This window comes from Micropterus salmoides, unplaced genomic scaffold (assembly GCF_014851395.1).
Source record: "Micropterus salmoides isolate LMB-PRFRI ecotype aquatic unplaced genomic scaffold, ASM1485139v1 Ms_hic_scaffold_21, whole genome shotgun sequence".
In the NCBI taxonomy this organism is placed as follows: domain Eukaryota; kingdom Metazoa; phylum Chordata; class Actinopteri; order Centrarchiformes; family Centrarchidae; genus Micropterus; species Micropterus salmoides.
Genome location: NW_024041262.1, coordinates 24,734,904 through 24,762,186, shown reverse-complemented (window position 1 = coordinate 24,762,186; position 27,283 = coordinate 24,734,904). Strand labels below are relative to the sequence as shown.

Sequence of the window (27,283 nt, the reverse complement as noted above, 5' to 3'; positions counted from 1 at the left end):
AACACAGTTGAAAGTGTTTGGTGATGGGAAGCCAGTGAGGGATTGTGTCCTTTTTTGGCTGGGCGCTGAAGACGCACAAGAGAGTTGAGGGATTGGGGTATTTTGTCCAGACCCACAAACACACAATACACCACAATTTTGTCTTCTTTGTGCTGTTTTATGTTTGCATCCTCTTCTGTTTTCACTTGTTTGATAGGATAACATAAGTCTCATACTGCATATTGGTAGAAGACTTACTTTGTGCTTGGTCAGCTATGAGTGATAATATTGCTAATACTACATTTCTTTTTTTTTTTTATAAACAGTAAAAATAGATTGTAAGTTAACAGTTAATTTAGTTAAGCTAAACGTTGATTTAAGGTTTCTCTTTTATTCATATCAAAACACTCATGCTCTCAGCTTCTCCCAATGCCCCCCCCCCCCCCACCCCCATACACCATGTGGCTCCAGTTGCGCTTCCACCTGCTAACTGCACCCACCCACCCAATCCCTAATAAGCTCACCATGCTTCAAAACCTCTCATCCACAGTTAATTTGATTGAAAACCAACCATCATATTGTAGGAAGTTAGGCGTCAGATCAAGTCGAGCTTTAAGATTGTGGGGTTTATTTCTCATGTTGGAGGGTAGATGTGGTTTCTGCCTCTCTGTGTCCTGGTTGTGTTTGCTGCTGTTTCTCCTGAGCCAGCCAACCTGGAAGCCTCTTCCTCTCTTTGTCCACAGTTCCGCAGAGGGCAAATTGATTTCGACAGTGTGAGGACAGACAGACAAACAGGCACAGACTCAGCCACACGATGTGATAGGACAGGCACCTTGCTGCCCCTCAACCAACCCCTTCCCCCACCCCCCTCTTCCCTGCCTCCCTACCTTTCGCTTACGGCAATAAACTCTCCCTGAGCCAATCGATGTAAGGAAGAGAAGTATATCATTTCCCCTCTCTGATCTCCCTCCTTCTTCCCCTAATCCTGCGCTGTGCTGTCTAACTGGCTCGGTAGCCACTGGTGACGCCTTGGTGCAGAACCATGCCAAGCCAAACCAGAACAAAATGGATCTAAATATTCAATTCAATGTGATGGACGTTTTCTCTGAGGAAAATGTATCTTTTGCTTGTCTTTCATGCATGTACATTTCTTTTATATATATATTGCTGGGGATTATATTTTCCCACCAAAGGAACCTGATTTTTACAAATGTCAGTGCTCTCCATCAGAATGACAATGTAAAGGATATGTAAATCAGGGTGTGAAATTAATGATGTTGATCCCAAAGAGGATTTTCATAATGTAAAAAAGTACATATTAAAATACTTTTACTGGGTCTTTCAGTATTTAACAGTAATTTTACCTTTTCATGCTGGTGAGGTTTTGTATTCCTCTGAGAGAAGAGGCTATGTATCACGAGTAGTGAACCGCTGATGTAAATGTTTTAACTTATGGAACGAAGACAGTGTGACAGGAATGTTAACTGTACATAAATGTGCCATACAGAAGTGCTTGTCATACAGTATCTATGATCAGTTCATTAAAACGCACCTTATAAAAGTAATAGTCTATATTTCTGACTTTATGTAAAAAAAAAAAAAAAAAATTAAAAACAAAACCTACTGTAACGTTTTCGGTATCAGCCTTTCAACTTGTTCTCCAACATCTTTATGGAGGGACATTGTGCTCAGACACAAACCCAGGTGCTCGGGGTCCTTTGACTATCTTATGTGGTGTGTGAATGTCATGCCAAGGCTGAATGGGGTCAACTGTCCCTCGTCCCTGAATGACATGCAAGGCTGTGAGTTGGGTTTAGTGCTGAAATTGTAAAAAATGAAAAATGCTTTTAAAAATGCCACACATTCGCTAGCTCCAGCTTCGCAAATGTCTTTTTTTTTTTTCTGTTTTTATATAATCATAAATTTAAATATATTTAGTTTTTGGATGATGGTCAGACAAAAAAATCTATTTGAAAACATCGCTTTGGCATTTGGATGTTTGTTTTTTATGATTTTACAGACAAAACCAGCTAATTGCTGATTAAAAAAAATATATATTAATAGCTGCAGCCTTAGTAAGGTTAACCATCATACATACATGAAAGAAAAGCCAACTGATTCTGCTGTTTGACTAGGTGCACATGAAACATTGCTTTTCTTTTGCAACCATTTTCAAATCTTTTCTATGTTTGGACATAATATAGTGCCTCTTACTGTGAATAAATGACTAACGTGGATATTATATTTTTTACGGCAACTTAAGACTTTAAATTATTGTCTAACGATCTGCTGATGAACCTCTGGAACTTCCAGAGATTCAAGTGAGGCAACGGCAGTACTGCGATAATGAAACAGGGTCACTGGCATTAGTGTTTTTTACACTGCCACATTTATCCAGGCTACAGATTTATGGCACAGCTTCTCTGCAGCCTTGAAGGGGAGGAGTTAATTTGATGTTGAAACCTCATTCAGCCTTCTTATAATGTTGTCTTTGCAATTAAAGGCTGGATTTTAAAACCTCAGTGAGTAAAAAGCATCATGTTTTCAAGATAAAAGAACTGTTTGTCTGATTCTATCTGTGCTAAATAAAGATGCTGGTCTGCTTGTACGTATGTCGGTCTAGTTAGTGCCCGTCTTTACTAACCACTGTCCATCTGTCAACATCTGAAGTCCACTTACTAGCCTAATAGGAATTGGTCTTTCTCATATTGTTTGCTTCTACAGTTGTTTTTTATAAAATCTCATCCAAGTACTGTCTATACCAAAGAGAGGCGATGAAAGATTTAACTGCGCACCTCTCCCATTCCTCCTACTCTGCAAAAATGTCTGACTTTACCAAATATTCAATGAGGTCAAGTTTTTAGTCTTAAAACATTTTTTTTTTTTCTTCACATTAGTGAAAAAAAGTGAGGCAGATAATTTCACTTGGCGCTAGAAAATCTTAGAAACAAGTATAACTTTCCTGATCTGCTATATTCTGCGTTGTGGTTTTCACTACTTTTAAGAATAATATTTTAAGACTTAATTGGAGAATTGGATGAAGATAGACTTTTTTTGCATTGGAGAAATGTTTTCCTTGCTGCGTATGTCTGCTGTCTCCTTGCCCTCTTCTCCGTCTCCTCTCAGTTTGTCTGTTACCCAACACTTGTCTTCCCCCTCAGCTTTGCCAACCCCCCCTTTTTTTGATCTCTGTTTTGGTGAATTTAGAGACAAAAGTCGAGTGCAAACGACTGGAAGCTGCCAGTGTTTCTTCTTTCTCCACTAAAATAAGCCCAAGGTACGACTGCCACTGCTGCAGAGATAGCATACCAGCCACCTGTGACCAAATAACTCCTACATCAACGGATGTGCTGTTATTTTGAGGGGTTTTGTTGTAAAAATAATAAAAACATATATAAATATTGTACAAAAAAAAGTTTATGGACATGCATGCTTTGGGGGCACCAAGTGTAAGTGTAACATTGATGACCTCAAATGTGTGGTGAATTTCTACTCTTAAAAAGTTTAAAATAAATTTTATTCAGCTGGACATTTTTGGTTGTTCATTTATTTTTATCCGGAAGGCCTTCACATCCCAAGGAACAATTAGAAAGGATTCAGCCTTTCTTTCTTTCTTTCTTTTTGTTAAATTGGCTTTCAAATTGTTTCTAAACTAGTGTTTTTTAGCTTGTAAAACTATCTTTATTTGAGTAATCTACAGCATGTCACTAACATAGCACCTTAATTTTGAGCTTACTTTTGTGGCAGAAAAGACTTTATAGACTTCTCCAAAAAGGTTTTGTTTACTTATTCAGTACATTCCTGACAGAACACTGAGCGTTCCTTTCTCATAGTTAACAAGCTGGTGATCATCCTCTTGCTTTAACACATTAACCCGCGGCTCTTCTTCCACATTTGATGTCACGACATTTCTGGAACTGAGTCAGTTCCCTTCATAACCTCCCACCAGCCTTGTTGCATGTACAGTGTGTGTGTGTGTGTGTGTGTGTGTGTGTTCAGTGCACAGTAGTAGCCACACTGCATCCTACCCGCCCTGACCTGCCAATGCCATATAGCCACTGGCCTGCTCCTCCTGCTGCTAGCAAAGGTACTTTTTTCAACTCAACCGTGTTTGTGTATACGTGTCCTAATCACAGCATATTCATTTTACAGTGCCAGTGTCTGTTTTTCACTTGTGGTTTATATGCCTGTCTGTGTGCCTGCCTGTTTTTGTTTCCTGTGTTGTGAAGTTAATATATTTGGGTCATAATTTACATGTTAGCACACAGAAATTGTGAGTTTGTAGAGCAGTGATCTGTTTGGGTTTTTATGAATGTAAGTGTGTAGCATTTTAACATTAAGAAATATGTCTTAGTAACTTTAGAGACAGTACGGGTCAAAAGCTTGGACATGCCTTCATTCACTTGAAGGAGAGAGTCATCCAAACTTTTGACTGGTACTGTACATCAGTGGAATTACCATAAACAACCAAGATCATCATTGAGTTTGACTGGCGGCCTTTAGAGGCCTTAACACTGGGCTTTGTGTCACTGACAGTGAAGAAAGCATTCTTAGTCTTTTGAAAAAGTAGTAAGAACACAATATAGAATAAAGGACTGTTTTATATAATCTAGTATCTAATCTAAATAACTGAAAACACCTTTGAAAGGCTTTAAAATAGTTCCTTGGAAGTTGATATTTTAGACTATGCTGCCTAGATAAACAGGTACTTTATCTTAAGTTTGTCACTAAAATCTGATTCTTTGCAGTAACCTGGGACTCGAGCATCAGATACAGTAAAAAGTTGAACATTTCCCTTTTTTAAATACTAGCACCAGGACCTCAGAACTGTACTTGAGACCAGTACTTGAATGTACAAATGTATGTACCACCTCCAGTCACACTGGAGGCGGTAAAGGGCACAATCGACAACATTCTCCATCAGACAGGAAACAGTAACGTTATAAATGGAGGCTCCCAGTCACCTCAGTCATGGTCATTTGTTTACATTGTAGTGTTTCTTTTTAATGTTGATGACGACTTGTAGTAATAGTAATTAAATATGCATATTGAATAGTGTAAACTCATGTAAGAACACAATGTATATAGTAATTATGTATAGCTCTGTATCAGATTATAATATAGAATGTATATGCTTGGTATTTGAGAAGATCCTGAACGTTGACACATGGGAACTGTCTCTGCCTTTTAGTACAGGGCCTGATTACGCCCGCTTTTGAGAGACCAAAACCCATCGTAAGTGACAGACCTTTGGTCTACAGGGTCTTCATGCAACCACTTCCTCTTTCAGTTTTCATTATCACTAAAAACGGCTTCATTGTGGCTTTGGGTGTCGATGAGCGGGTTTTTGGGTTATTTCCATCTCTGATTTGACTGCGTACTGACCTCATCAGCTGACTGTGGGGCAATATATTTCAGGAATGTGTTGCATGTTTCAGCCTCATGCTCCCTTTTTTTTTTGTTTGGTTTTTTTTTTGCATGACTCATCAGACTTTTATTTCCATCATTACTTTTTTCAGCTGCACTGTTGCTGAAAAAGAACAATTTCATCTTGTGCTCTCTTTGACCCTTTCTGACACTAAATGCAATTTTCAGCATGATTTGCATCACATTTGATCAAATAAAAAAGAAATTACTTCAATGTATTTTCTTTGCCCTTGTTCCTCCCAGTTATGTTCCTCCCAGTTATGATCCACCCAACAAGCCAGCCGTGGAGGCCCCACCCATTCCGCCCCTGTCTGATGAGGATGAAGTTGAGGACGACCAGCTTGATGAAGCTCAATATGACTCCTTGAAAAAGGCGTCAACTCCCCCTGGGGAACGAGTGAGGTCTCCCTCAGTTTAAACCAGTTGTAGGTGGATCCCCTCAGATGTAAAGCACGGATTCAACCACAGTATTACAATAGTGCTACTATATAAAAAGAATTAAATATGACCAGCAAATCAACTAAATCACAATAATTCACATTTACAGTAGTCTCTGCTAGTTGAAAGATAATATAATTTAAATAACAGCTAGAATTAATTTATATTTCATCTTCTAGCATGGAAAGCACATTGAAAGCCAGAATTTAAAAATCAGACTTTGCTCTTGATTGAGTTGTATTTCTGCAAAGGCATATGCTCAAATGTTTGTGTAATACTGAAGGATTATAGTGGACTTGTGTTATGCTATTCACTGTCAGAAACATACAAGGATCATGTGGTGGGGAAATAAGAAGAAGAATAGATGTTGGCCTGCGTGGCTCAATTGGATTCTTGGTTTCTTTTTTTTTTTTTTTTTTTTTTTTTTTTTTGTCAGAAGTCACTTGACGACATCTCTGTGCTTTTTAAAACACAGCTTCCTCCCCCTGCCTTGTCAACAAAAGGGCTTTAATGTTGGTAAGCTATACATCTCATCAGGTGTTTCACCATTTAGCCTCCCCTGTTAATACTGCCTTCTCACTGGACAAGCATACCAACTTGTGTTGGTGCTGCGTCGAACACTGTTGCAAACGCATTAAAACAGAAAGTCTTATTTGAATGAACCAAGATGGATAATCTAAAGAATGATAAGTCAGATGTTTCAGGTAAAGAATTTACTGAAACACCAGAGGAAAAAAATAGACTAGCCAGAAAAATCAACCGTATCTGTGGAATAAATTTGTGCTGAGTGATAGCATCTTAACTGATAAGCACACTACTCATAGTACTGTAACTTCAACTAATTGTATATTCACAGGAAATCCTATATTCTGTAATATTAGTTATAAGCAGCACTGCGGGTGTACCTACAGAAGCAATCTACTGGTTCTTCTGATTTTCTTTGATTTTATGTTTGATTAAAATTGTGTACAAGCAACTTGTAAGATCTTCTTAACGCAACATTTTCAACAGAAATATTCAGAAAAAATACGAAAACTTTGATTGCATATTGTCTTTTGTCATGTTTAAGTTAACTGGAGACTTTGATGTAGAGAAATAATAAATCAGGGATACACTGATACAGATTATTATTTAGACTGAGCTGATATTGGCCTTTTGTGCAAAAATGTGGGGTGTGTTCAAATGACCTCTAGTGGTATCTCGTCATGCAGATAGTTTAGATTTAATTTGTCTATGTTTTGAGTTACAAATGTGTTTCTGCCTCCACCCTAACACAAAAGAGATAAATGGTGTTTAATATGTGAACACAATAAATAGACAAAAAAAAACAGTGTCTTCCCAGAAACAGTGTCCTGGTTCCTGTGTCTAATCAACAGTTTTCTACTGTCTTCTGAAGAAACAGTCCCTATTAAAACTGTTGGTGGTGGATAATCCACTGTTGCAGGGGCACTGTTTCTGTGTAGAGATGTTGCCATTGAATTTATATATGGAATGTTTCAATGAGCACCAAAAATGAAAAAACATTGTTCTTATTTATGTTTGGGTGGAGACGGGAGTCTTTGAGGTGTACTATATTTTGGACCTGGAGAACATCTGGATTGCTGTGGTTTTTTTTTTTTTTTTTTTTTTTTTTTTTTTTTTTTTTGGTTATTATTATTATAATTTGAGTGAACTTGCTGTTCAATTTTGCGCCCTGTTAATCTGATGGAGGTCAGGATATGTAGGAGTTGCTGAATTTACTGATGAATTTCATCAGTGTAACCTTTTAGTAAAAGAAGAGATGAATTCCCTTTCACAAGTCACAAAATTAAGACTGATGTTTGAGAGGTTGAAAGCAATTTATTTATTTATTTTTTTTTAATGAAGACTGATTTTAAAACCGCTTTGAACATGTGAAAGCAAGATTTCAATGTTGGAAATATGTGCTTCATATTTATAACATTAGCAGTGTAATGCTTTCAATGTTACAAAATGGCTGACGAACTTTCTCTTTAAAGTTTCGCAAATTGTTTTGCAGAAAAGACAGAACATGGTTGCAGTGAAATGTGCCTTTTCTATATGTGAAAGGAAATTCAACTCATAATAATTATTTTCTCATATACAGTAAGTATTAGGGACAGGATATTTTTAAAGAACAGAATCTTGTATTTAGGAAATCATTACTGTACCGACCTCTGAGTTGAAAGTCTGTTAATATTTTATACTTTTGAGTTCACCCAACTGTAAAATCTCATTCTATTACTGTATATTGTGTGTTGAGGTACCACAAGAGCATGGAGCAACGACGAGCTGGCAGTGCAAGTGGAGTTTTGATCCTGGGTGTAGTTACTCTGCTGCTGTAGTTCATCAGCAGCGTAAATCCAAAAATGGTAATCAAACTGATAAAATGGTGTCTGTAACTCCGTTGTAATACAGGAAGACTAATACAATACAAACACGATGACTGACAGTCAAACCTGTATCATTATGTGATTTGATTGCAAACTGTCTGTTTTTCAATTTAATTTTAAAAATAAACAATCAAGTAATTACCCATTTTGTGCTGTATGTCTGTACTGTAATGCTGGGATCAGACTACATGATATTTCATCTTTCAAGATTGCCCCTATGTCGGGTGATCAGAGTCAAAAACCTCTTGCTGTGTACTTCTAAGTCGTATGTTGCTATCTTAAAGTTTTGCGACATTGACCAATAACTACACAGGATGAAACAAGCAGTTTTTGCTCCCAGCACCTCGTGTCTGTCGCGTCAGGCTATTGTCGGGGTAATATTGTGTAGTCTGATCCCTTAAAACAAAACCACATTTTTTATTTGTAATTCCTTTTCATCAAATCTCCATCTGGGAGTGATTTCCGAGAAAATTATACCAAATAAAGCAATGACGCCAGAATGAATCTTGTTCAATCATCATGTGAACACAGAATCATTTTTTCTTTAAAGAAATTTAACAAATGGTCAAAAGATATCTTAAGATGTGTAAAACAGACTTTATTTATATTTGATAGAAGGTACAGAAAGTAATGATGTGACCAGGTCAGCGTGGGGGGGCCCATGTTACTGATAGTATCCCAAACCAAAACTTCACCTGCATGTTTTTTTTTTATGACCAGGCCAAAGCGGCTGTAATGTTCCTCCTCTCGGTCTCTAGTCTGGGGTAAAAACAACACCAACTGTTGCCCCTGGACCACAACACAACATCTCTTTGGCAACCATAAATATAAGAGACATGTTTGTTTAACCTTCCCTCCTTCACAGGTACAGTACATCAATACTTAAAAGTATTTTTGTCAAGATACAAAAATATTACAGACAGCTGTCTAGATGTTTCTATGCTAAACTGTTACAGAATATTGAAGCCTTGGAAGGCAAACAAACAATTAGACACTACATGTACATGATCATAGGGTGTTTTTGAAAGTTGGCATCCCGCTTCTTTGAGGCTCCAGAGCCGACAGCTTTGAAACAGCAGCCAAACCAACAACTCAACCACACATTCATTTCCTTACAATTACGCACACAGACAGCAAAGCATTGGAAAATTACCTGATCATGACATCAGCCCTCTATCGCCTTTCATCCAGCTGATCAAGACTTAACACTAAACTGATCTGTCCCATTTAAAAGTAACATGGCTCGACAAGTCTCAGTTTATAAATACTATAAAATCTCATTCTGTTACTGTTCGAATCCCCTGTTTTACATGTGACTAACCCAAATTATAATGAGTTTGAGCTGCTTATTTCTTTCAAATCTGAAGAGCTTCAACAGTTCAGCTTCAAATACCGGAATCATTTTCAAAACTGGTCCAAACAAGATCAGTGTAGCCAATGTACAGCAAGTAAAGTCTGGCAGCTGTTCTCATTTCTTATAGATAACATGGTAGAAACGGGCAGAAGCTGAGAAATGCATGTATAATGATTTACATATGTAAAAGCACACGTTTGGTCGGACAAAAATAGAATTTACAGTTGTTGTGCAGGTTTGTATTTTGATATATTGGCCTGTAAGGTTGGGCAATAAGATGATGATTGATTAATATCTCTGGTTATACTCGGCCATGCTGTTGCAAATTATTGAGCGTTGTTGCTTTCTGGCAATATTGGATTTACTGGATCTTTGCATCAATGTGATGAAGAATGTTGATTTGTCAGGTATTTAACTTCAAAGTAGACATTTTATCCATTAACTGTTTCTTAGTTCAGAAAGAAATACTATATGAAGATGTATACCATTATCGCAATATGATATTACATGCTGTAATGAAGATTTCATCCATATCACCCACCCGATTGGCCCAAGTCATTATTAGTGAACTAGTGTCTTTATGTAGTAGTCCAAATCCTGAAAGTCTCCTCTTGCTGCCAATTTGTTTTAGACCTGTAACATGGATATGGATTTTCCTGACCATGTGTGCCTGTCTCTAAGCAATAAATCCTCATAGAAACTGTTTTCTAGTTCCTTGATACCAGTCCATTGATAAATAATTTCCTTTACTTCCTGTCTCTATAGTGACAAAGTTGTGCCTGATCTTTACAACAAAGAGGGGTTGGTTGTGATGGTGGTGCTGGGATTCAATTTGGTAGACAGAATGAGCCACATATTTATGTAAAACAGTACAGTGGTGGTCCTGATACAAAACAAGAAGAGAAAAAAAGTCATAAAATATCAGGTTGTCTGGGTTCAATCAGCTGCGGGGGAAAAAAAACATTGTGTAACCAGACTTGACCTATTATTAAAATTCCCTTTGCTTCCTTCTTTCGATCTAGTATGTCCTTTGTCTCTGAATGAACCCAAATATTAACATTATATTACTTGTGATACCTCAAGGATTCTCGTTGATATTCATTAAGACAAGTAAAGCAGTTTCCTAAAAAGTACAAAGTCTGTGGAGCTGTAGAGTCTTGTTCAAAGTGCTGATCCTTTGTTGAAAAGCCCAACATTTGTCGTTTTTTACTCCGCGACAGTTCTATAAGTCCAGGTGGTTCCACGCTCTCACGAATGCTTCCCAGCATAAATTAAGAAGTGAAAGAGCTGGCAAATAATGATGATTTCCAGATGTCTGTCCTTCCATTTTGTCTCTTTGATCCAAAAAATATGCAGAATTCAACATAGGAGTTTCCTCTGCTTTCATATTTTTACATCAATCATACAGTATATATTAATATTCTGTAAATGTTATATATTAATCGTACTCTTCAGTATTCTAAACAGCTTAGGTCAGTCCTACATTGTGGTAAGACAAAAGTGTCCACGGGCGGTAAGAGGCACTGTCTTGTGTTTCTAAAACCTGATGTTAAAAAATAAATCAGAAGTCATGCTAGCAGGCCAAGTTGTTGTCACAGACAGGCAGAAATTATCCACAGCTTGTTACTCTTTGTCCCCATCCTCGCTGCTTCCTGCAAAAGACAGAAAGAGGCAGAGAGGATTAATAAATGCACATACTTTTTAGTATTTAATTTCTTTGAAATTGGCAAGAAAGTTCATCATCTCATTAGCGTGGTACATTTTACTCCAATTCATTATGTGGCACTACGTTGTAGCCAACAATTGCATCTTTAACGAGGTAGTTTCCCAATCTGGGATTAAGTCTAATACAAGATTAAAGTAGCTTCTTAATAAGAATATTAGCTAAAACATGTCCATACATGATTTGGAATTGGTTTAAATTAAGATTAGAGTTACTATCCCAAATTCAGATGTATGTTTATAGATAATATTGTTATTTGAGATATTTTAAATAAAGCGGCATGCACCAATAATTAGTTATTATGATTAGCTTCACAAATTTCTCTGAAGCTTTGATCTATAAACCATTTTCAAATCTGAACAGCTGTGAAAAAAACTGAAATGTTATCTGCATCGCAGTGCTCATCATCTCACCCTCATCAAAACAAATCATGAGGAAAGATTGGTTGTTATTTAAGAGGTGACCCACCTCCTGCTGAGTCCATATCAGAGTCCGAGATGTGAGTGATGGAGAAACGGGACACGTTGGAGGGGGAGACAGTGAAGCGGGAGTACTGTACAGCTGGTTTGGGGTCCGGAGCTTTAGGGATGGAGCGTGGGGAAAGGGAGTCAGATGCCGCTGAGGATGTTGGTAGAGGGAGCAGGGAGAAGTCGTCCTCCCACTCATACCCTGCACCTGAGAGCAGACAATATTAAGATATTTACAAACGTATATTTTGTAACTAAATCATTTTTATGATGCAAAAACAAGCAGAGAGATCAGCCCTTTATTTACATCAATATGAACAAAAGTACTTACTCTCCTCTGAGATGTTTCCATCTGAAGAATCATCTGAGGCATTAACCCTTTGTTGAGATTTGCTCTGTGAACTCTGACCTTCTGCTCCTAAAGGGAAACCGTGCTCAGCCAGCTCCTTAGTTGGGCTTTCCTAGTGGCAGTAAAGTTAAATTAAAAAAGAATGTATGAATGATAAAAAAAAAACCAAAAACATCTTACATAAATATCCAGCAAAATTATCATTAAATGCAAATCACGTTTCCCACCTGATGAATGAGTCTATTATTCGCTTTTTTTTTTTTAGCTGTTTAGGTCTTCAAAAACATCTAGGGTTTATAGCTGCTACGGTAGGTACTTAGCTATGTTCACCAGCTACTCTAACTTTTTCTGCCATTTGATGTTGGACAGGCAGTGTAGTGTGGGTTTATCAAAGTAAAGACGTTGCCTATTGGGGTAATTTGTGTAATCCAGCCTGAACCATACAATAAAAGCATCATTCAACCTAAACAATAAGTTAAAAGATGCAAAATGTATAATTTTCCATGACCTTTCAAATTACTCTAACATCCTAACATAAATTAATGTTAATAGCAAAAGTACAGACTAATGAAGGTTTAAACACTTATAAATAAATGAAACCATTTGAATATATACTCTCTCTGCCACTCACCTGATCGAACAGATAGACGGTGACATCGTCATAAAAAGACACCGTCTTCTTCTTGCGTTCAAGCTCCTCTTCTAGGTTCTCTGTTGTAAGCAGGGTGGGCATCTTAAGGAGGCTGCGCAATTTGTGGGCTTCGCTGTTGTCGCTCACCACAATGGGCACAATGTGGCACTCGTCTTCGCTTTCCTCCCCTCCACTCTGTTCCTGCACACTGTAGATTCGCAGCTCCTCATCCGACTCGTCGCTGTCATCAGTGTCACCGTCCTCCTCATCGGCCTCTTCCCCATCAGCCGAAGACCCTCGGCCCTCTGTCGCAGGGAGCAGAGGGGGAGGGGTGGATGGAGGTGGAGGAGAGGAAGAAGAAAACCGTCTGGTGTTTGCAGTGTGCTGCAAGGCCACCTCGTCTTTGGGTAAAGTGTGCGGGATTTCACCAGATATGCCTGATGGCCTGTGTTGAATTGTCTTGATAGCTGGCTCTTCTGTTGTATCTACATCTTGAACAAAGTTTTTCATGTCTTCTGCTTCCTCCTCCTCTACCTTAACATTGGAGGTACAATCTCCATTCAGTGCACCAAGGGCTTCTTCCATGGCCCCCACCACCTCTGCTGCCCAGTCTCCTAGGGATGAGCTCTCTTCCTGTGATGGCCACTCGTCCAGCCCACCCTCTGCTATTGAGGCAGTGTCACAGGGCTCCAGAGGTAGTCCAAATTCCTCATCCTGGCCACACTCGTCTGTCAAGCATGCCTCCATCTCTGGTGGAGTAGAGGAGTCTGTTCCTCTTGCTAATATGTGTTTCATATCAAGTTTTATGCCTTTGCTTGCTACAGTGTTCTTTAGTTCTTCTTCCTCTTCAGTCTTCCTTTTCTCACCCTTCTTTTCTTCCATGTCCTCTTCCTTTTCAACATTTTCTTCACCTCTTACTAACTCTGACAGTTCTTCCCCTTCATCCCTAGACTGCCTTTCATTCTCATAATCTGAAAAGTAGGCAGAGTCTCTGTATGGGGTCTTATCACTCAGTGGTAAAAGGATGTGGTCACCTGTATGTGAAGCTCCTAAGACCAGATCTTCACCCAATGTTGGTTCACCCTCTGTATGCACTTCTTTAGCCTCGACTACATGCTCCTCCAGCACCTTGTCCTCCTCCAGGCTCGTATCAAGGGTAGGCTTTGCCAGAGGTTGTTCACGGGCCTCATGAGGCTCTTTGGGTACGAACTCAGGGCTCTCATTATTTTCTGTGTCATAGCCACTGTCCATAGCTTTAGGTGAGCTGGAAGGGTGGGAGGACGCAGGGCTGAAGCCTTCACAAGACCCAGCTGCAGATGGCAGATCCATGGAATCCATGGAATCAGGAGTTCCTACCTGCTTCTGTAGTGACTTGAAGGCAGGAGAAGCATTCAGCTCACCAGACTCGTCAGCGAAGATGCCTGAGGTAACGTCAGTGATGTCATCTGTGATGTCCTCGTCCTCGTCATCATCACTGCAGTCGAGGATGTCAGCAAGGCTCACACTGGAGCCTCCTCGGTCAACGCCGCTATCGCCAGTGTGACTTAACTCTGACGGCGGATCTGTGAGGCCCACCATCACATGCATGTTGTCAGCAGGAGGCGGAGTTGTTTTAGTCATTGTCACCAGGGTCACCTCTTCTATTTTAGGCTCTATCGGTTTTTGCATGATTGGATTTTCTTTGATTACATCCTCCCTCTTCTCTTTGAATATTGCATCATCAAATGTAAGGTCAACATACTGCTCTCTACTGTCCTCAGTCTTTATCAAAGCAGGTTTGACCACAATAGGACCCCCTGGAGCAGGTGATAGATTAATCATTTCCTCATTGCTTGGGATATCATTGCCCTTATCACTGATGTAGTTGCTGTGACTGTAGCTGTGACTATAGCTGTTGTTTCTGACTAGCAAGCCTGTGAGCGGGTCAACAAAGTGCGAGTGGCAGCACTCTCCAGATGCCGGCACCTGAGTCTCGCCCTCATGGCACATGTAGATGTAGGCATTACAGTTGTCTGAGGGCACCACTGCGTGATGTTTACTCAGATTAAGGCAGGCACTGTTATCTTTGGCCTGGTGGGGCTCAAGATAGTCAATGGGTTTGGGTAGAGAGTGGAAGGCCAGGCTATGCTCCTCTGGCCAGGAGTCTTCAATGTCTGTACTTGGCATTGTGTAGTGGAAATCTACATAAGCATCCTGTCGGCAGCTGTGGCTGGCCCGTCTGTGGTGACCCACACTGCTGTGGCGGTGTTTTGAAGGCCAGGTGTTGCAGGTGTGTCTCTCAACAAATATGTCCTCTTCTTCCTCCTCTGAATCACTGTCTCTGTGCCCGATGAAAAGTGCCCTCTCTGTCTCCATGTTAATAGTGACAGAGTGGTTGTTGTGCCTGGTGTGACTGGGCATCGTCTTCCTCAGGGAGCCCATCATGTCATAGTAGCCCCCTGTCACGTTTTTTCCTAGGATGGAAGTCTGACTTGCATCCAAGTATGAATCTCTGTAGGCCTGTTGAGGCGGACTAGTTACAGAGGGAGATATACCTAGAGGGTTCTCCAACTCACCCAAGGCCTGACGCAGGCTCCTTGACCCCCAGCTTTCCCGATGATGCTCACTGGAGGACTCACCTCCAATCAAATAGTGATCTATTCCCAAAGGGGGCGAGTGCTCATAGTAGTAACCCCCATCTCTGTCTTTATAGGACACATAGTGACTAGACTCCCAAGGTCGTAGTGGGCTGCTGTCCAACACTTGCCCTAAAAGGGGCTCCATTGTCAGGGAGATAGCAGGACTTGAGTCATTCGAGTCATACATATCTGACTTATGGATGTCTGCTGACCAATAGGGACCCATGTTTTTAGCCTGTGACGGACAGGCCATGCACTCACCTGAGTCAGCACTCCCAGTCAGAAAGCTCCCACTGCTGCCCTGGTAGTCTGGGCTGTAGGAGCACATGGTATAGTCTGGATCAATGTTACAGTCCACTGGCTCTTCAATGCGGATGTAGAATTCCCTGCTTACTGAAGGGCTATGGGCACTGAGGACAGGAAGTATGCCAGGAGCATGTAGATGTTTTGGTTCGTAGTAAGATGGAGAAACTCCATGGCTCAGACTCTCCATGGGGCACCCTCCCACGATGCCGCCAGGTGGGTAAAATGCTTCCTGACAATGATGGTTGACTTGACCCAGGGTACTAGAGGAGTCCGAGGCTCTATATGACTGGTCTGCCCTGGCTTGCTCCCACTTGTACTCAAAGTTCAGGCCATGGCTGGTCTCAGTGACTGTCAGTATATCATCCCCAGACTCTGAATGGTAGCCATCACCAGCTGAAAATTGCTCAAGAAGAGGGAATGAGGAGGAGGTTGATGAGGGGTTGTCTCGCAACATTGCAGGGGGACCAAAATGGCTGTTGAATCCAGTATTAGGACGCAAGGAGTTCCATCGCCTCTCAAAGTCCTCTTCAACCTCGCTGGCCCCCTTGGCACACAGGTAACTAAGCAGCAAGTGCACTTCCTCTGCATTGGGTCTTTGATCAGGCTGGAGCCAGCAGAACTGCATCACCTCATACCTGAGGAGGGCAAACATAAAACAAACAAGCAAAAACAGTCATATACAGAACATGTAATTACACCAGATAATTCTGATGCAACACATTCTGGTACCATTCTGGCCAAAGAACATTTAATTAATTAAATTGTAATAATGGTGCTAAAAAGTATAATACAGGGAAGCAAAGACAGCAGGATTGACATTATAAAGAATTCACATAATAAATGAGAATCCACTCATCCCGGGAGAAATTTAATTGTGTTGCTCTGAATGTGTTTGTCCTTTCCCCAAAGGACTAAATATTTATATATTTAAGATGCTTCTAAATTTGTTCATGCGTGTGTCTCACCAGCGCTCAGCCAGGGGCACATTGAGCAGCGGTTTGGGCAGTCGCAGCTGCTGTTCCCTCACAGCGTAGGTCAGTACTTGTCTGTCAGAGTAGTGTCTGTAAGGCTGGTTGCCCAGCTCAAACAGCTCCCAGATAGTCACACCCAGAGACCTGAGACACAGGATAACATGGACATTGTGTTGATATAACAGAAAATAGTAATCAGAATAAGTATTTGTCATTCCTCTTATGTAAACATGCTTAATCTAGTCTAAATATTTTTTGGTTATCTTGCTTCCTTCATGTTTGCCTAAACCTTTTTGTGTGTTCTTGTTGCTTAGGGCGCAAAATGTCATGGGGTGCCGCAAGAGAAGGTTTTTTCGACTTGGCGCAAATCAACACCAGCGTATGTCGTGATAGTAATTAAGTGCACCTCGCTCTGAGTCCAGACAGTTGTGACGAGTTGTGTAGAGTTTAGCAATATAAACATCTAAAACCTGAGGCGCAGCCTTTCTCTGTTTGGACTGTGAGCAGCACTTTACCAGATCTGCTGAAGTTAACATGTGTGTGGATTGTTTTCCAGTTGGTTTTGGTTTCACATGCAACATGCAGTCCCAAATTGTGTTGGTCAAACAGTCTAAAGGGGATAATTCCAGCGGAGAAATAATGTAATGCACAGCGGAGTATAGGACTGGTAGACTTAAAAGATTTATGTTATGTTATGAATTCTCATCAAATTATGGCTTTAGTCTCTTAATATTACGTCTTCCTTCTGGACGTTTTCTGAACACAGATATGTGGGAGAGATTCTGAATGTGCAGAAAGTTTTGAGCATGAGCACAAAACCTGTTGAAACACAGGAGCTATTGAAGTCCAGGAATTTATAACTTTAATTAAAATGAACGCGTTTGGGGTTGAAAAGATGCCACAAACACATCCCCAAGCAAAAGACACAAAAGAGGAGGGAAGACTGAATCATGCCTGCATGTGTGCTGACTCAGCAGGGATTTTATTAAATTAGAAAAGTTGATCTACAGGAGAAACATAGGCTATTTAAAAGCAATAGCTGCAAAATGCCTGAAAACCTTACTAAATTATATTCTATTAATTTTTATATTTTGAATTGTCACCTGCTGCCTAAATTTTTGTGAGGCAGAAATTTTCACCAGAATGCAGGAAATGAAGTCTTCAATGCTGACCCCCAGACCCTCCTATTCATTTCTGTCCCCTCCACCATTGAAAATAAACCAATGCGGTTGCATTTCAAGAAATCTAACTCATAATGCCAGAAAACAGTCTCTGGGTTGACTCACAGTTTCTGAAGGGACGCATATAGGTTTAGTCTCCCAATTTAGGCTATGATGTTGAGGTTGACAAGTATGCTGATCACGCTTATTCATTATTGACCATGATTACTGACTTGGCTGTTCATCTATACATGCTAAAATTGCTGAACAACCAACAAACAATTCTTGAGGGCAGGGGACCGATGACCCCAACCCTTGCGGTGGACTTTTAAAATCCAATTTAAAATCTCGCCTAGGGCTCCAACATTGTCAGGGCCGGCCCTGTGCTATAGCCATTCTTTGCCACTGGTCTCACCTGTTACAGGCCAAAAAATACAAACTCTCCAGCTCCCTCCTGCCTTCTGCTCTTGGAATTTTTGTTAAAATAAAGTTAAAAACCGTTACCCAAGGGACAAAACTAATCTACTAATCTTCCATGTTTTGTTGGTTACAGGCGCACGCTGGTTATGTAACTAACTTTGGTCATTTGGCCTTTTGGTCATGACCTTTTATGCACAAAGTATTGATAAATTGTATCATTATTCAAGATCTCTCTCCCTCTTCACAACTTAGATTTTAACAAAATGCAACATTTATAATAGCAAATTTACAATTAAAATTCCTCAATTTCTTGTATTTCTGAAGGCAATGGAGAATAAAAATGGCCAAATATATCCCTGTCTCAACTAAAACAATCAATATTTGTTTGGCAAACGAAGTCTTTGCTTATTTATCATTTTATACCCAGTCAGTGAAAGTCAATTGTTTTTTATTTTAAAATATTAAAAATTAAAATTATTTTGAAACTATGCTGTGTGCTATGAAGTCATGAAACCTCGCTTAGATTTTAGTTTTGAAGAACAGATGTGCATGCGTCTTTCTATGTGTGTGTTGATCCTACCACATGTTGCTCTGTTGGGTCTGGTCAGCCACCAGCAGGTTTCCATGCACCTCATCCACCAGCTCTGGAGCGATCCAACGCAGCGGCACATACATCTGATCCGATGTCACGTAGTAATCATCCTGATAGGAGGAGTACATCGTTAACAGGCAGACAGTGAGGAAGAGAATCACAACTAGGAATTTATTGTTTTTTACTGATAACAGCTGCACAGTAAAAACCAAAAAAACAACAACCAAAAAACAATCCATCCCAAGCTTTTAAAATTAAATTTTGACTAAAAGTGTTACCTTTTAGTGCAACTTTGATTAACTTGTTGTTAATCACTTCTCTTATTAAACGGCAAGTGAGATATATATATATATATAGATATATATATAGATATATATATATATATATATATATATATATATATATATATATATATATATATATATATATATATATAGATATATATATATATATATATATATATAGATATATATATATAGATATATATATATAGATAGATATATAGATATATAGATAGATATATAGATATATAGATAGATATATATTTATTCATTCTGTATATCAAATATACAGACCTTGTACTTGGTGTGGGACAGACCATAATCCCCAATCTTCACTGAGACATTAGCAGTCAACAAGCAGTTCCTCAAGGCCAAGTCGCTGGTGAACAGGGGGGTGGTGGTGAAGGAGGAGGGGGAAACAGCTGTTACAGCTCTTTGTTATTTATAAATGTACAAAACATGACCAGAACATTACAGGAAGGTCATAATTCTTGAGGCACAAAAAGATTTAGAAGCTCTGCATGCATTTCTGTAAGTTCGCCTAGCTCAACTTCTATCTCTGAAAACACATAATATCACCTCTCTCTTGCAAAAAGGTGCTGCAGACAGAGTGGAGGTTGAGTTGTTCTGAAGGTCGGTGGTCACCGCCTGCAACAAAATCACTGATGCTGGAGTCTGTAAGGAGCACTCAGGCAGCACCAGGATATTGTTCCAGGAAGCAACCGAGAAGCAAAAGGCACTGTTACTGATCATAACAAGATACTGGCTGGGCCTGGTGTTGTAATTTTGACATGAGCATAATTAATAGCAGAAATTGCTCACTACCTGTGTGTAAAGTTGTGTTTGTGCATGTGCAAGAGTCCTGAGGCGATGTCACAGGCCATCCGTTGAAGAATCAACGGCTCTGGGGTCATGGTTTCTGCAGTCCTGCAGCTTCGGAGGTAACCCTTGACATCCCCCTGGATACGGTAGATATACATAAAACATCTGTTACAGCCTCTGACCACTGGATGGCAGTCTTGTCATTGTCATTGTCCCACTGAGTCACACATTTTTTGTAAAATCATGTAAATCTGGCTTTGCATTAGCATCTGGAAACTAGGTTTCTTCAGTTTTGTATATACAGTTGGAATGTTTGGGATGAACAGACCAATCCGTCCTTCAGAGGCAATTATAGTTATTTTTTGGACTAAAATGGTCTTCCTGACAGAGGCCTCATCTTTCTCCATCTCACTAATCACACTAACTCATTAGCTTGCTCTACAAGACTTTCAGGTATATCTAAACATTTTTTGTCATCATTGGTTAAGTGCTTCTGCGGTTTCCACACATACATGTTAATACAGGGTTACCTTAACATCTGAAATTACATTTTACTGGAAACAATAACTTTCATCAGCTTTCGCCAATTTACTTCCACTTACACTGTGGAGTGAATTAAATATTGACAGATGAGAGAGAGAGAGAAGAGGCAGGGAGCCAGTTCTTAATTCTGTGATTACTTCGATATCACCACAAATATCAGTGTTAAATCTACTCAGCTAACCAATCCTGTGAAACTGATTGTGGATTTTGGGCTGCAGTTTGAGAGGTCCAAGGGTATCGTTACTTATTTGTAACTCGCTCGCCTGCCAAATATTTACAGCAGCTGCCAAGAATGTTTTTGTTTTTTTTTTGCCAAAAGTAATTAACAAGAAATTCCCATAAACTACATATTACAAGAAGTTTGCAATCCATTTAATGTATTGAATGAGTTTCTGGATCTGATGCAGACTTTGCATTGACGCAAAGGTTAAAAGACTTGACAAGGGCTTTCATAAGTTACAGTTCATATCTCATACTCAACATTATTTTAATACACTTATGCACCAAATGCAGTACAGTCTAATATAAAAACACTTAGCAGCAAAGGCACATTTACATTATAGTGAATGTATTAAAATCCTTTCTAGCAGGGCTGTGGCAGCACTCCTTTCAGATTCATCAGCTTGGCTGGCTTGGTGTGTATTAACTTCCGATGTTACTTAATCTTTATTAATCTCTTTTACACATGATGTAAGCCCTTCTCCCCACACCTGACCTGTGGGTTTGGATACTCACCAGTGGGCAAAACTCCATCACCAGCAGGTACGGAGTGACCTCAGTGCACTGAGCCAAACATTGCATCACAGCATGGTGCTGGAGGGCACTGGAGAGCAGAGGAGGAGATGAAGAGCATGAGATCATAGCACAGCACACGGCAGAAAGTGAGTTTTGACACATAGTAGTTCTATGAAAAAATCACCAGACAAACCCACTGATATACTCATTAATTTGTTATACAAGCAGACTGTGACAGCATGACTCATTTTGAAGAATGAATGTACATAAATAAGAAAAATAAGACTCTTCAAAGTCAAAAACACATTTGTGTCATTGATCTACATTAAATAATTTTCAGCGTAGTTCAAGTTTTTAATTGAAAAGGGCAGATGACCGTAAATGTGTACCGGTAAGGCTGTGCTTCCTCTAGGAAGTGCATCTGGTCCTGCACACTGGCGCTGGTTTTGAGTTCCTTAACCACAACTTGGGTGGTATTTAGGCCTGTGTTCACCTCCCCCAGCAGAACCTGAAACAGTACAGATAGAGACATATACGCACAGGGAAGACAGACAGATAGACAGACAGAAAGACATTTACACACAAACAAACCCATTATGCATGGAGTGGGATTGACACATTACACAAAGAAATACATAAAGCAGTCATGCAGGAGTTCAGCGTAGAGAATTCAAAGACAGTTACAAACACACATACAGATGGACATACCCAGTCAATGTACACAAGGATGGAGAGGACGAATGGATGTTTATGATTGAACAGTATGAGTTGGAGAAGGAGGAGAAACAAAGAAACGGAGGGGGAGAGAACGAGAGACAACAACAACATGTTATCTGGTTGTACCGTAAAAACACGATACCACACCACATTGTTCAGCCTGCAGTGTTAATGCAGCTATTAATTTGAAAAAGTCTATCACTTCTGGGAGAAGCTGACATCAAAAGGCACAGGGATTAATCATTACACACTCAGACATTACAGGTAACTCAGCGTGTCGACCATTTTTAACTGACTCTATTCTAAAGAGGGCTGGGATCCACGATGTGAGACTCACTGATGCTGCGTTTCATCCACCTGGTAGGTACTGCAGGGACAGCAGTTGTGAAAACCACCACCAGGAAGTTATGAAGATCAAAATGTCAGATGTGGGCTTACCTTCCCAAACCAGCCATTGCCGATCTCTTTCAGGTAGAGAAGACTGTGGCGGCTGAGATCTATGGATTTCACGAGTTGGACTAGAGCAAAAGAAGGGAGAGAAGAAGTGTTACAGTGATAGATTATCCTCCACTATCAGACTCTTGATGATGATGTGATCTTTACAAAGTCAGTGATTTTGCATGCTTTAGCCCGTTTAGTACAACTCACATTACGTTCCAGCAACTATTTCACAAACCATGATAATGTGTTTCAGAAATGTCAAGGTATTTGTCCCAGACAGCCATTGGTTCCCATTCATTTTCATATGATATAAAGCAGACTCTTAAAACTTGCTAGAGCTGTTTCATCTCACTGAAAACAATTGTGCATTAACTTAATTAATTAACTGATCAAAGTTACATTAACAAAATTATGTAATGCCATGCAGTCTTTCTAAATAATTCCACATTTAAATTGAATTAACTCACAAAAATAATATAACAGTGACAAATATTAATGCAGGATTAATGTTCACTGGATTAAGCTACTCGAGCCAGCTGAAGCAATTATTTTCATACCACATGAAAATGGATGGGAACCAATGGCTGCTTAAAACAAATAAACCAAAACTCAATGTATTAAAAACAAAAGTCAAGCATACATGGCTACTAAATTATTTCAAAATTATTACAAAATATGTTTTACTGCCTAAATAGGTGTTTGTTAACTATAGGTATCATTTACACGTGGGACGCTGGGGACATGTCCCCACCACATTTTGAAATGGCTGATTTCGTCACCATCACTTTTTAAAACATTTGTAAAAATGTTCTGAAAAATAGCTTGCTACAAGAAATGTTAAATGAAAATGCTTTGAGAGAGTGTTATTTGCACAATAAGAAAACGTGCATTTTCCAAAAATTGCAGCTGATTACCGCATTATATTATATTTTTATTTTTACAAATTGTCACCTGCCAGCTGAATTTTTTTGTTTTGTTTCCCCTTTATGTAAATAAAGACATTTCCACCATAAATTGGAGCAAACAATGTCTCCAGAATGCTCCAATTTTTCTGGGGAGGACCCACAGACCCCCTCATCTATTTCAGTATTTCATGTTTCTTCAAAATATTGTTAAAATCTTGTCTTTCACTTGTGGTTTCAGGGTCAGTTCTTCTTTTGCCAAACAGTCTGTGCTGCTTTTTTTATGGTACCTTAGGAGCCTTTTAAAATTTTTATTTATTTTTTTTACCAGAGACATGGGTGGCACACAGGCACTGAAGTGGAGTCCAACCTTCATCGCGATTAGCAATATTTTCATTAGTGTCAGACGAAACAACCATTAACAGGCGAACATGAAAGAAAAGACACACTACATTGCATGTGTCCCACAGCATGTCATCACAAAAATAAACTTCTCTGATGAGTTTCATACAATGCAGGCTGGAATGTACACTTAACAGGCAAACCGTGTCCTCTTAGAAAGTTATTTAACTTTAACATTATTAAATTGTTCTGACAGAAAGTTCAGAAATAATTCTGAGAATAACTTTTTTTTAGTTGAGTTGGCTTGAAATAGAATGGATGAACTTACACGGTAGTATGTATCTATAGTAGGACATTCATAAAAGTTGATTTCACTCATAGCCAACATGATGTTGGGACGTTTCATTCCATATAAACAGATGACGGGATCATACCACGGGCACAATTATTTCTGGAAATGCAAAACGAATATCCAGAATGTCCTTACTTATGTGGAGGTGAATCATAGACCTCAATAATAAAGAATAAAAAATGCATATAACACATAACGCACCATATCCAGGCTCTTAAGTGGCCACCGTAGAATCCATCCTCTGTCCAATTGATTGTTATTAAGCCTTTCTAAAATGGTATATCCGAACATGCCAGTGGATGTTTCCCATGGTCGCTGAGTAAACAAATGTAACTCTTAAGTCTTATTCTATATTGAGCCAACTCTGGCACCGATCTGTCTGTCTGTCTTCCGACCCCCTGATGCATCTTTGTCAGCATCCCCTGATGGCCTGAGTCCTTCGTGGCTTCCGAAAACGCCCGACCAGTCCCAGCTAAGCCAAATGAAAAGAAAACGAGGCAACTTTCTCTCCTCAGCCCCACCATCTCTCACCCCTCATCATCTATCCCTTTCTTTCTCTGTGTGTCTCCCACGATGACACTAAGATTCTGGGTGTGGAGGCAGACAGACAGATCTTTGTGGCGCTGTCGTCCCCCTCCAGACTGCTACACAGTCCAGTCACTGTGTGGAGGCCATATTGGACACCCTTGTCTCTTTCCCCAGACTGGTCATTCCTTACACCCACTCACGCTCTCCCCGGCCCACAGCAGAATAACCACCATTGTCCTGCTGCTTAGGGCAGCATGGCACCAGTTAGGACCAGTTAGTACGCACACACTGGGGCTATTATCCACCAGCTCCATGACACAGGAATGAACTGAGTTTTGGCGATAACAGTGGCAAGCAATGGGTCCCACCTACACCATCATGTTTTACACTGAAGGAACAATGAAGGGATACATTCTGGGTGAAAAAACTAAAATTTTCAAAGACAATAGCATATGTTATCTTTCGCCAAGGAGGTTATGTTTCTTTGCAGTATGTCTAAAAACAAGACCTTGAATATTTAAATTAAATTTGGAAGAAAAATAAGTCCATGGGTCAACAAACAAGTGATATGGTTTTGGTAAGAGTTTTATTTTTTTGTTGGATTTCTTAACATTGTAATATTAGCCGTTACTTCACTTAGATGTATGGAGAAAAAAAAACTAAATATCTGTATGTCACTGTGGGTTTTTTTGTAAAATAATGCATTTAGAAGAATTGCAGCCATGGCAGAAGAATCACTTAGTGCTTTCTAATGTTTTTTTAATACATTTTTTTCTAAAGTATAAACTGAAAATACTGAGATCACCCTGGTAAGTTCTCAGATCGCTTTACAACCAATACACTAACTCAATTTCCATTTCATAACACTATCTGTTCTTGTCTAAGCTGTGTGCTGAGCATCTCTCTCTGAAGAATGCGTCGCGCTTAATCGCTATAGTAGCCAGGAAGTCTTCAGCGAAATGCACAGCGGCAAAATCACTCAGAGCCTAATGGAATTCCCATCATCCTCATCCAGTCCGGTGCGTCCTAGTCTGAGGTGTTGAGCTGTAGTGCTATCCTTGGACAAACATTTAAAATTCACTTACGACGTTTGTCCATTCCTGTTGTGTAACTCAAGTAGAAATGGCAGCATTGTGAGGATTTAGAGGTCGATGTATGTGAGTGAGTGATGTTATTCAGCAGATTGTGTTTGTTAGAGTGGGAGGATGTGAACATGAGAACAGGGCTTGCTTTTGCTCAGAGTAATCTTTGTGTGTGTTTTCACGTGTGTGTAGCTGTTCACATGTCCTCTCTGAGTGGGTGTGAGCTCCATTAGTCTTTGCAGTACAGCATGCAGCACAGAACAGCTGCATCTGGGCGGGTCCTGCATGGGACCGGGCCACAGACTGAGCCAAGCTCTTACAGTACTGGCGTCTCAGTTGGAACTCCACCTATCCACATAGTCCTTCGACAGCCCCAGTGCGCAGCAGGATGACGGGGGAGATGGGAACATTGGCTGAAAGTAACCAGACTTATTCATATGTGCTAAGTAATTCAACTCCGCATCTACGCAAGCTCTAAGACCTGTTCCATTTGTGTAAAAGCAATCTTTAAGACCTTCATATTTCATTTCTCCTAAGATATTTTTTAAACTAACATTTTCTTTGCCTCTCTGCTCTTCTCTTTTCTTCTATCTACCTTTTAAGTGCCTACCTTGTACCTTTTTAAGTTTAGCTTCTTAGTTTTAATATTTTATCACCCTGTAAAGCACTATCAACTGCACCCGTATGAAGCGATACACACATAATGCTCAGCTAACTAAAAGAAGACGATCCTGATGAAGAGCAGCTAACAAAGAAGAATAAGAAGGAAAATTATTAGAAATGTACAGAGCATGATGAATCTATTTCTCATTAAAAACAAATATCGCTTTCCCCATATGATGTCACTGGGTGAGGCAGTCCTGAAGGTGCAGTAATGAATCCCTGACCTCTGTAATACCATATGGTTCCTATTATTCACAGAAGACAAAGCTTATGTTGAAGGTCCAGTTTATCACATAACATAGTGAGAACATTTTCTCACTATGTCTTCTAGGTTTTCACTGGATTGAACACAAATAAAATTCCTTAACCTTCCTGAAAACTTCAGCAAATACAACCGAACCTATATCTGCATTGATAGACACCACTAAAAGTAATTTAGAAAACATTGTCCTTTCAATTTGGGTGAACCCACCCACTTTTAAAAATTCTTCATACACAGCCCATCGTGGGTCAAACGGTGCAAATGTAAAACTCCAAACAAACATTTACATCTATAGTGAGCTCTGATGCAGACTGATCCCTGAGTTCACTGCGTGGGCATGATCCATTAAGTCTCTCCACGCTCCAGTGTCATAAGTTTATCAGGCAGCATCAGCCCATTAACGCACAACAAGGACCATTGTCACATCGAAGCAGAAAGGCAGAAAGAAAGCGACAGAGTGAAAGAGCAATATTCTCACTGGGGTTTTGTGCTCCGACATGCCTGACATTCCAATAAGCAGCAGTGTAGGCTGGCCGCCTGAACGTTATTATGCAACAGGCAGATGTTTGTGGGAGAGAATGAAAGTTAAAGAGCATAGAGTTCATTCTGTGGGGACCTGCAGTGAGGGATTGTGAGATAGGTGGAGGCCCAGCTGACCGAGGCCAGCATCAGGGCGGTGCTGACTCTCGGGACAAACTTTGACTAGCGGCAGATACATTACTCTCGCACACTTGAAATGTACTTGCATGTGTAAGGCTTTGGAAGTTCTACAAAACTATTGGAAGGTT

At 39.9% G+C, this 27,283-nt stretch overlaps 2 protein-coding genes across 8 annotated transcripts in view; one reads left to right on the top strand and one right to left on the bottom strand.

Annotated features, from left to right (window-relative positions):
* Positions 1-8,379, top strand: part of LOC119915519 (brain-specific angiogenesis inhibitor 1-associated protein 2-like) — an 86,951-nt gene extending 78,572 nt beyond the window's left edge. For 2 of the 4 annotated variants that reach the window (XM_038735073.1, XM_038735075.1), the window contains one exon: positions 3,187-3,504. In XM_038735073.1, the coding sequence (XP_038591001.1) occupies positions 3,187-3,244 (58 nt within the window). In that variant the 3' untranslated portion in view covers positions 3,245-3,504. Of the gene's footprint in view, positions 1-722; positions 2,592-3,186; positions 3,505-5,664 lie in introns of those variants that run through there. The other 2 variants (XM_038735076.1, XM_038735074.1) reach the window with 2 other exon arrangements.
* Positions 8,380-8,807: 428 nt separating this feature from the next.
* aatkb (apoptosis-associated tyrosine kinase b) overlaps positions 8,808-27,283 on the bottom strand; it is a 55,057-nt gene continuing 36,581 nt past the window's right edge. For 2 of the 4 annotated variants that reach the window (XM_038735068.1, XM_038735070.1), the window contains 11 exons: positions 22,362-22,441; positions 21,596-21,714; positions 21,207-21,294; positions 19,932-20,065; positions 19,401-19,485; positions 18,814-18,935; positions 16,648-16,797; positions 12,759-16,317; positions 12,110-12,239; positions 11,780-11,986; positions 8,808-11,240 (listed from right to left, as the gene is read on the bottom strand). In XM_038735068.1, coding sequence (XP_038590996.1) covers positions 11,212-11,240; positions 11,780-11,986; positions 12,110-12,239; positions 12,759-16,317; positions 16,648-16,797; positions 18,814-18,935; positions 19,401-19,485; positions 19,932-20,065; positions 21,207-21,294; positions 21,596-21,714; positions 22,362-22,441 — 4,703 coding nt within the window. In that variant the 3' untranslated portion in view covers positions 8,808-11,211. Of the gene's footprint in view, positions 11,241-11,779; positions 11,987-12,109; positions 12,240-12,758; positions 16,318-16,647; positions 16,798-18,813; positions 18,936-19,400; positions 19,486-19,931; positions 20,066-21,206; positions 21,295-21,595; positions 21,715-21,914; positions 22,342-22,361; positions 22,442-24,161; positions 24,478-27,283 lie in introns of those variants that run through there. The other 2 variants (XM_038735072.1, XM_038735071.1) reach the window with 2 other exon arrangements.